Consider the following 10,195-nt stretch of genomic DNA (forward strand, 5'->3'; position numbering starts at 1 on the left):
TTGAAAACATAAAGGGTAAAAGCATATATGATATTCCAACTTTTGGATTACCCCAATTTTTATTGTATTATTTTATTACAAAACAGTAAAACACTGATGGCTCTAAATTAGAGAATCCTGTAACCAAAACTTTGCATAATCTGTATGTATGAGACCTCAGCTAATACATAAATATACACATCTTTTCTTTACATTATCAACAACTCTAATACATACACAAATTTTTCACCAAAATCAGTCATGGAGGTAATTTCAAAATCTAGTTGGAATCTTTTTCTTCTGATTTGAGTTGCTGGATTCTTTGCCGTAGTCTTCGCCGGTGGTCGTGTATCTTCCAAAGGCCATGTCCCAATATAACAGTGGAGTAAATCCCATGTGTGATAATGGGAGTAAGAATATTATTTGTCTGTCAAATAAGCATTCCAAACATAAACAAAAATTAGTTCCATTCCATAGAAATCTTGGACAAACTGAATATTTTCAAAAGATCAAATAAATAGTATTACTTACTTGGATCCACTCGAAACCGAGATAGAGAGCCAACAGTCCTTCCAGAAGTGGTGAATAGATTTTTTTCATTTGCCTTTTCTCATACCAGGCTGCAAACCAAAAAGAAGTTGATCAGGTTGAGATATCACAAGCAGAAAATGCACAGTTAAGCTGGATAAACTACTTAATTTTGCGCTTATCTTAAAAGTGCTTATATATAAGCTATTACTATAATAAAAGATAAAATAAAATAAAGCTAAAAACAACATATGTACATGTCATAAATTGTCTCCATAAACTCTTTGGTCTCACAAGTGTTTATCTCAGTAGACAAGGGTCAAATGAGTCGGCCGAAACATGTTCTTTCAAACACCTTCACAAACAACTCCCTTTCAAACACCTTCACAGCCAACTCATCAATGACAAATATACACATTATACTATTATAGTGAATTTTTATTAGTTTATTGGCATTATCAAGGTCAAATCCACCAACACCTATGAACTGAAAGTGATGAAACATAGTGTTCAAGAAAAACATTAATGAAGACGACAAATGTAATCGCTTGAGACTATATTTGTAACTTACTTGACTCCTCTAGAACATTTACAATTAGGACAGATAGAATTGAAAATTTGAAACTAACAATATTCAACAGCAGCAGAAAAGAATTGAACCTTCAAATAGCTTTTTCAAATCTTGACGACTGGCACGAGATTGTAAAACGGGTGCAACAATATAGGTAGGATCTGAAAGACGAAAAAAAGACGTGGTGATCAATAATCAGGCTGAGAATAAACTAGGAAAAATAAGCTACATAAAAGGGAAAATGTAAAAAGGGTTGTAAAAAAAGGTAACCTTTAGGAGAGGCAGCCACATAATAAAGAGAACCAGTAAGGATAGCAGTAAGTACAGCTGCAAGTGCCTGAGCAAATGGAACAAATGGAGGCAGTACCCCTGTCTGCATATTGCCGTATTCATTGCGAGTCAGTTACCGGAATGAAACTCTTGGTTTTGAATATTTGCAACATAAGAAGGAAAAAGTAAGAAAAGGGTACACATACCAAAGATGCCATTCCTCGAACATCTTGTATAAGATTACTGCCTCGTAAAAATATATCAGCCAGTGCTCCCTGTAGAATTCCAAATTATAAATTATTAAGCTCACATATAGTATTCTGTGAAGATTATTAAGCCAGAAAATTCCTTCTTTTATTCACAAAAATTGAAATTGTCTTCATGAAACTCTTGAAATTCATCTTCTCAACAAGCTTAGACTAAACACATTGAAAGTATTCATTGTTGGAGGAAGTGGTGCTAGTATAACACTCCAATCATAGCTACAACATTCTAATTAGTTAATGTGAAATTAATTTACATGTAATTGACTAACTTACTACCATTAACTAGGTGTGTGTTTGGTTCTATGATGACAAAGATAGATTTTGAAACAATAATTTTAGTTAAAAGTGAGTTTAAGGTAAAATGGTTTATGTTTGGATACATTCAAGTGTTGAACAATAAAGTTGATGGTAAAAATCATATTTGATACTCTAGTTAGAATCAAATCTAGCGACAAAATCAAAGCAGTACAAGCAATGACTTTGAATGTTAGAGTTATAGATAATGTTCACAAAATTTCAATATAGATTGTTCTAACACACAATACATGTTTCATTGTTCCCAAATATAAACACATCAAAAAATTATTTCTCAGATATCTCTTGGCAGACACAATCAAATCAAGGCAAGGAAGCTCCTACACAAACCTGAACTGCAGCCCTGTAGAAGAGCTCCTCTCCCACTGAACTTGCCGCAACCATCAATATAAACTGTAAATTAAAATCAATTAAATCAATCTTAATGGTTGCACTAAATTGAAGATAATTCATCAAACCAAAACAAGCAAGTTTTCATCAAATTACCTGCAAAGGGGACATCCCATAGAAAAAACTCCATAGTTCTTCATCCTCTACGTCTCTAATTGCACGTGCATGCGGTGATAGCTTCACAACTTCGTCCTAATAACAACCATATTGATGAAAGCTCAATTCAACTGAACAAAAGAAACCCAATAACAAGATAAACTTACATGGTTCCCACTTATTACAAAATTTCCAAACAGTTATAAAGATGAAATGCATCAAATTATTGGATTGAAATGAAATATGTCAAAACACCCCTGCGCACACACAAGAACACAAACTTATCATCATTTACAATAGTACTATAAAGTATAAACAAAAGAACATACATCAAGTATAAAAAGAAGAGCCATAATTGGAGGAACTGCATATCCAAGACCTTCAAGAATGGCATCTATTGATAAATGGAAACCCCCAAGAGAGTCAATTCCAGTAATCGAACATATAAAACTCCCCGCAACAGCCATAGCACCATAAATCCCTGAAACAACCAATTCATTAAAAATCTTACCACAAAAAACCAAATTGCACAATCATACAAACAAACAAAATCAAATTTTCCCATTTTAGAAAAAAAATTATTCGATTTAAAACTAAAACATAAAGTTTTCCTTTTAAAAATAACCCCACAAAAAATCTTCATCATTCATCACAACCAACCAAGTAAAGATTCAAATTTTAGTAAAAGTAAACAAAAGGGTATCTAAAAAGTTCCACAATTAGTTTCAAATATTCTCACCGATTCCATAGCTGAGCCTAACAACAGCACCAATTTTTTCCCAAACAGGGAAGTCAGCATCATTGAAACCACGGTTGAATGTGGTGACCTCCATAGCCGGTGTGGTGAACCCGGTTCGAGTTTCTCCCCTGTCATCGATGGTGTCACCGGTTCGCTCGGCGGAAGCTTTAACACAACGAACTGAAAATACTCTTGAAGCATCGAAAAATGAAACCCTTCTCTTCTTTTGATGAAATTCACATAGCTTTGTGAAGTGACCAAGTGAAGTTGAAGAAGGGTTTGAGGTTAGTGTTAAAGAGAGGTCCATTCACTTTAGAAAAGAAAAAAAAAATCAAAATTGGTTTTTGTTGTTCATGTTGAGTTTGTGTTGGAACAATTGATTGATATTTTTTGTGGTGGTGATGATGATGAAGCAGAAGATTTTGAGGTAGAAATTGGAATGGAGCTGGAAGATGAAGTAGTCAACTACAATGAAGAATTTCACGATGAGAGAATATCCAAATGAACCATTGAGTTTATGACATGTGGAGATAACGTTATTAAAACATCCAGTTATAAGAAATCATATGATTTTGCGGTTTATTAAGATTAAATCGACAATGACAACCCTACACTACTACTCCTAAATACTGCTAATTTTGACTATTTTATAATTTAAAGTTGGCATAAAGTACTATTACTTCATTATTTGATGTCGAAATAAACATGCTTGTTTTTTCTGTTGAAAATATTAATAAAAGATTAATATCTCTCTTCTGTGTTTCTTTTTTCTATGTTTTGAGAGTGTATATACAAAAACAATTTTTATGACTTACATAGAAAAATAAAATTGACTAAATTAATATTTTTGTATCTATGACTTTTACATGAAAAAAAAAAAATCAAAATCAAACAAAAAAATTACTTCAGTTTTATTGTTTTAGATATAAATAATCTAATATAACTTACTCAACTTCTTTTTGCAAAAGGTGAAGATCGAAACACTTTTTCCAATATTAGTGAGTATTAATGCATGCGAGAAATAGAGCTGCCAAAAGAAATCCGCATTTAAATCGAACATGGAGAGGTAGGCACGCGCAAAACGAGGATGGATTTGTGTTCAATTTATTATTATTTCTTTTAAAAATTTGTATTCTCTACATTTGACTTCTCTATCTTTTTCAACTTTTTTTTTCTATATCTCTCTACATTTTGTTTTTTCTCTTTATCATAAATATCACACTCTCTTATTTTATTATAAAATTTGTCTAAAGTTACTCTATCTTTAACAAGTCAAAAATAAAGAATCCAAATTCTTGTTTCAGTGATGTGTAATATATTAGATCCATCTAAATTTTATTAAATAAACTGTCAAACTTTTTTTTTATTTAGTGGTGAAATTATAAAATATATTATTTCCAATTCGAACTTGTGTCTCTAGCATATAAAATAATTTTGCAATAAAACTGAGATGGTTTCTAAATACAAATAAACATGACGATGAGTACATCGAATTCATTTTGATTAGTGTTTGTGACTCGATTCAGGTGCTATGACATGCAACAAACAAAGTACAGTACATGCTCTATCCTAACACGACATCACTGCATTACGTGGTTCCTTGCAATGTATCGGTTTGCCTTTGTAACATCATGTAATTGCCAAAACCATCGGCACTATTTTCTTTTTCTCTCAATTTAAGACGCGTTGGATATTAAGTACAAGTGCTTGTTATAGTTTTTTCTTAAAATAATTATTTAAAAAATAATAATTATGGTTGAGATTTTTCATCGATTTGTTTCAATTTTAAAAAGTTATGATAATTTAAAATAAAAACTATTATTTAGTAGCTTATAAAAAAAATATTTTTTTATAATAAACAAGTGAATTTTGTTGCGACAGACAACAGAAAATATTTTTTTTAAATGTTTAAAAAATAATATATAAAATATTAAATAATAATTTTTTTTATATAATTTGTCACAAACAAATTCAATAAATATTTCTTTTAAAAGGATTTTGAATTTAAATTTCTCACGTAATAAGAGTCTAACTCCTTCTCCGATAAAATATATTTTATTGATAACCATAAATGTTATTTAACTAATGTTTCGAAAAAAATATATTTAGTACCTCTATCTGATCTGATAAACTTACATTTGTGTTGAAATTATCAAATAATCCTTTTAGCATTTTATTTAGAAGTTCCATTTGATTTTTAGTCTTTTTTTTTTCTTTCTAAAAATTGAATCTCTACAAGTGAGTGTTCTCTATTTTCTACTATGTTCTTGGCATTTTGGTTTTAAAATGTCTAGACCACAGTTTTGTATCGAGGATCTCAAATCTTGAAACAAAAGTTATTCATGCAAAAGCATGGTTATCTTGCTACTTCAACTTAAAGTGAAATAAATTGTTTAGTATCTCAGTAAATTTTATCGAGCAAAAAAAAAAAATTTGTTTAGTATCTTAGTAATCCTATTATAAAAAAAAAAAAAAGTATTACAGAAATCCAACTTATACACATTTTTTTGAAGCACCAAAAAGAATTAAAAATAATTAAGTAGACTTTAAAACATAGCATAAAATAAAATGATTAAAAATATAGAATTTGGAGCTCCTAGAAGGCCTTAAATAGAGAGAGTTGTTGCAAATTGCAAAGGTGTAAACTTTTTTCAGTTGTTGATCTTCAAAAGGGACTCTGTTTCTCTTAGCTAAGGATTTCACATGTTCTCTATCACCACAATCATGTGCCTCCTTTTTCTCTTGCTTATCACAAAGTCTATGTGGAGAACAATAAACATTGCTGCATATAAGGAAACCAAACCCTTGTCACAAATTCTGTGGTCGCACTTATTCACTATGCCGTTTGATTATTATGATTACGACAATGAATCTGAGGATTACGATCGTTTTACATTAAAATTGCAACGTTCTTTGATCCGTTTCTGTGATTGGGGAACTAGGTTGAAGATAAAGTTTAGGGTTTTGAAACACCTCTATAATGCTACTCACCAACTGCAAACAAAAAAAGGCATGCACTTTCATTATTCCTCATTATTTTTTTCCTAAATTTTAAATTATTGTTTTGTTCCTTAGAGTATATATGGTATTTTTAGAATTATGGTTTTTTTTTTATTTTTTTATTTCTTTGTTTTCTACTCTTGTGTTAATTTTACGGTTGTGATTTAGTTCAGTCAGTTATTATGAATTTATATGTATATAGTTAAAATTGGATGCACTTTCATTATATCAATTGAGAAATGAGAACTCTATCTTGTTATGTAAAGGTTACATATGGAGGATTTAGTGGTTTGAATTTTCTCTTATTATTATTGACAAATAATGGGGATATAAGGTTAGGGACCAAAGTGGCTAGGGTGGGAAAGTTAGGGACCAAATTGATAAGGAGGTCGAGGGTTCAATCTCTACTCTCAGCAAAATACAAACTATTAACAATGCGAGTTGCTAACATTGGCTGAAAAATTATTGACAAATAGTAACTCATTTTGCTAGAAATGCTACCCTTACCCTGTCATATGTATATTGGATTGGATTTTAGGCTGTTATGTTTGTTCCTTATGTAATGACATTGCCTCATATGTAATCATATGGTTGTTTAAAGGGAGGTGAAGTCGTGAAATAAACGAGAATGCCCTTTTTTTATCATCGAGTTTTAAGGTTTAGGTGTACGTAGAAGTTTTAAGGATTATCTATATTGGATAATTTCCTTACCTTTTGGCCTTTTTTTTTCCTCATGTGTTACTTAGCAACCATTTAGTTGAGTTAAATTTACCTGAATTGTATATATCATTGTTTCAGAATTTTCAATCATTTATTTGCAACGTAGTTTTTTGTGTCAAATTTGTAGTTTGCATCAAGGTAACTGCTCGAGTTACTAGCGGGCCGTTGATAGTTGTTGAATTTTTTATGTATTGATTGTGTGTTTGATTTCAATGGAATTACGAGATGATATTTAAATACGTAGTACTAAAAGTAAGGTAGATAGATCTTCATCGTTGAGTATAGTGATTAGAAATCGTAGCTGATTTCGATATGAAAATTTATGGGCAGCTTTTCGTACTTGTAAATGATGCATGTACCTGTTTAATCATTTCAGAATTGGGGAAGCAAATGAGTTGTTTTATCATGTATGAACGGAATTTGGTGGTGAGGAGTATTGTTAAGAATAATTTTCCCACCAGTTGTTAACAACTTTTATGTTTTCAAACAATCTTGGTTTTAAGATAGATTTCTGAAACTAAATAATAGGATACTGTATTGTGTAAATTTTGGTTTCCAAAAATGTAACTTTTAATTTAATTCCTTTATTGTAAAAATTTGAACTGCATAACAAGGGGTGTCTCATGTTCCTCCCTAATAATTGCCACTCTTTTTAATAAGGTGATTCTAGCCTTTGATCAGGATGAAGTATCCACCTTCAACCATTGAGTTTCTGCAATTTATGCATTTTCAATCATACTATTAGGAACTTTGAAAAAAAAATTATAGGACGGTAAAGTTTTCAAAGTAGCATTACTGATGACATTGTTTGGTTAAAGTTAATATGATATTGAATCCACATTGATTTATGAAGTAATGATACCACAAAAGAACTCATTTTAGATTCCATGTGATATTTCTACTTTTAATGTTCTCTATGTTTCAATTTTTTTTATCTATATCACAAAAATTATGGCATTGGAATTCCTATTGGCTACATGTGAATTACATACTTATTGTTTCTATAAATATAAATTAAATAGATGATGGCATTGCCGGCTCCAAAATTATGTAGTTGTTTTTTAGGTAATTCTCTTAATTTGTTATTATTTTCTTTACTCAACTACATTTTCCTCTCTCTTTTCAACCTTTTAAAATTGAAACGGAAGAAGGTGTTAATCATTTTAACCTTTTAACCTATAGCAGGTGTTCGGGAGGGGTGACATCACTAATAAAACCTATAAGGAGAAGGGATCCCATGGATGTTTTTCAAATGAGTAGCGCATGCGACTATATGCAACACTCAGTCAGTAAGGTTAGCGACATCCTAATTTTTTTAAAAATACTACTATTTTTAGTTTTTTTAAGAGATATTTGAATTATAATTTGATAGGGTTGTGATGAATTTCGACACATGAGCTAGGGCTTAAGGATTGTGCTTAAATGTATTTTAATTATTATATTTATTGTTTTTGTCTTTGTAGTTAAGAAAGTTAATTAATAATGTAAAAATTTGGATTTAGTTTGTATGCATCGACAATGTAATTTAATTTGTATGTCAATATACTTTTGTAAATTACAACTTAAAATTCTTATATACAATATAATATTAAACTTTTTATTTATCCATTAAAATTTAAAAAATTTGATCACCCCAATCTTTCAGTTCAAGCTCCACCACTCCACGCCACTGTCCATTCGTGACTCATTCTCTAAAGAGACGACAAGCCAGGATCTAAATCCTTGCGTATAAATTCAATTGCTTTTATGAACATAAGCAATTAAATTTGATATTCAAAACTTTACTCGAGAACTTCTGCTGGGCGAGGCTGTTCTTTCTAGCTGATCAGATCGCTCAGATATTTCTTCATTAAAAGGTTTCTCTGATCGTGCTATTGTGCACGATCCATATCTATATTTTTGTGGTTGTGATAGATTTCCTCTTAAATTTGTTATATTTGTTGTTGATTCCCTTTTATTTCCAGAGAGAACCTTTTGAGTGCTCAAGCAAACAACTGGAGTCATCAGTAGCTAGCTATAACGCCAATATCTGAGTTAGGTAATCAAATATATGATATTTACAGAATTGCTACATTTGGGGGAGCCAATGCTCATTTTAATTGTTTTAAAATTGAAAATCATCTCTAGGAACCTATCCCCGATTAACAACACCTGTTTGCCATAATCTCGGCAATCGCAGCGAGGAAGTCCTAGTAACACTTTAATGGACGAATGGGTATGGGGTATTTCCTTTCAAGTCTTGTAGAAATGTGTGTTAGTAATTGTAAAATTTGTGGATTTTAGGCTCATTCATACGATTGATTTGCTAGTGTTACATTACTTGCAAATTTTCATACATTTAATACCTAATTGTCAACAAATATACGGTCAAGTGAAAAATATCCTTGATGTAAAAAAAGAATCACAAAAATCTGCCGGCAACATCTCCTTGTTGGATCCCATTTTGCTATGTTTCCAGATTCAGGGTAAATCTTATTTTGTATATAGCTGCGACAAAGTTTTTGAAATTTCTCATCATTGAATGTTGGAAAACTGGGTCAATTGCATCATAGTCAGTCCCTTGATGCTTTGCGTCAAAAAGCTTCTTTGTGTGGATTTTCATTTAAGAAATAATATTGTTATTGTTAGATTTTGAAATTTTCAAATATAAAAGGATATATCCAAATGGATGGGTTAAGGTGGTGCTTCGGAAAATATATAGGTTGTTGCCTTTTGAAGAAAAAAAGGAAAAATAAAGTGAGATATAGCACAGTAAGCAATCAAGTGTATTTTATTTATGTTTCAGAGCCATGCCTGTTGCATTCGACAGAATATGTTTGGTATTGGATGATCAACTCTTTCATTAATAGGTGCTAGATATCAATTTGTTAATGTACTTTTACCCAATAGCTTAAGCTTTGAAGGTGGGCGGTCTGTGACGTGGTATCATAGCCTTTATGACCATATGATTCAGAGTTCAATCCTTGTTGCTGCATTCTTCTACGTAAAAGTTGAATTTCAGTACAAGGTCGAGCGGACCTGTGCATTGTCCATGTTTTATGTCCAAAAGACACTTGCTGGGCACATGGTAGATATTAAACCATTTATGTGCTTTTGCTATTTATGTGCCGTTAATGCTATTATATCATATATGAGGTATTCTTTGGTTCTTTATAACTCTATCTGTAGAAGTCAGAACTCATATTTGCTTTTTGCCATGTAGTTCTCTTAAATATTGTCGGCCCATCTTTATTTTTATTTTTTCTCGTGCCTTCCTTCTTCTATCCCCCCCCCCCCCCCCCCCCCCCCCCCCCCCAATCCCTTCTTCTTTTTTTTTTATTT

The 10,195-nt window shown here is 31.3% G+C and overlaps 2 protein-coding genes across 12 annotated transcripts in view; one reads left to right on the forward strand and one right to left on the reverse strand.

Moving 5' to 3' along the window:
- LOC101505622 (uncharacterized) lies at positions 1-3,710 on the reverse strand. Its single transcript, XM_004511731.4, has 9 exons — positions 3,155-3,710; positions 2,745-2,896; positions 2,416-2,511; positions 2,260-2,322; positions 1,555-1,623; positions 1,349-1,451; positions 1,168-1,239; positions 511-599; positions 1-406 (listed from the first exon to the last, which is right to left on the reverse strand). Exons 1-9 carry the CDS (start codon positions 3,459-3,461, stop codon positions 260-262), a joined length of 1,098 nt encoding a protein of 365 aa, XP_004511788.1. The 5' UTR covers positions 3,462-3,710; the 3' UTR covers positions 1-259.
- Positions 3,711-5,746: 2,036 nt separating this feature from the next.
- LOC101505946 (ASI1-immunoprecipitated protein 2) overlaps positions 5,747-10,195 on the forward strand; it is a 9,009-nt gene continuing 4,560 nt past the window's right edge. For 2 of the 11 annotated variants that reach the window (XM_012719081.3, XM_012719084.3), the window contains exons 1-2: positions 5,749-6,164; positions 8,060-8,168. In XM_012719081.3, coding sequence (XP_012574535.1) covers positions 8,112-8,168 — 57 coding nt within the window. In that variant the 5' untranslated portion in view covers positions 5,749-6,164; positions 8,060-8,111. Of the gene's footprint in view, positions 6,165-8,056; positions 8,169-8,519; positions 8,731-8,838; positions 8,913-9,001; positions 9,090-10,195 lie in introns of those variants that run through there. The other 9 variants (XM_073364298.1, XM_073364300.1, XM_073364302.1 and 6 more) reach the window with 9 other exon arrangements.

This window comes from Cicer arietinum, chromosome 8 (assembly GCF_000331145.2).
Source record: "Cicer arietinum cultivar CDC Frontier isolate Library 1 chromosome 8, Cicar.CDCFrontier_v2.0, whole genome shotgun sequence".
Classification (NCBI taxonomy): Eukaryota; Viridiplantae; Streptophyta; class Magnoliopsida; order Fabales; family Fabaceae; genus Cicer; species Cicer arietinum.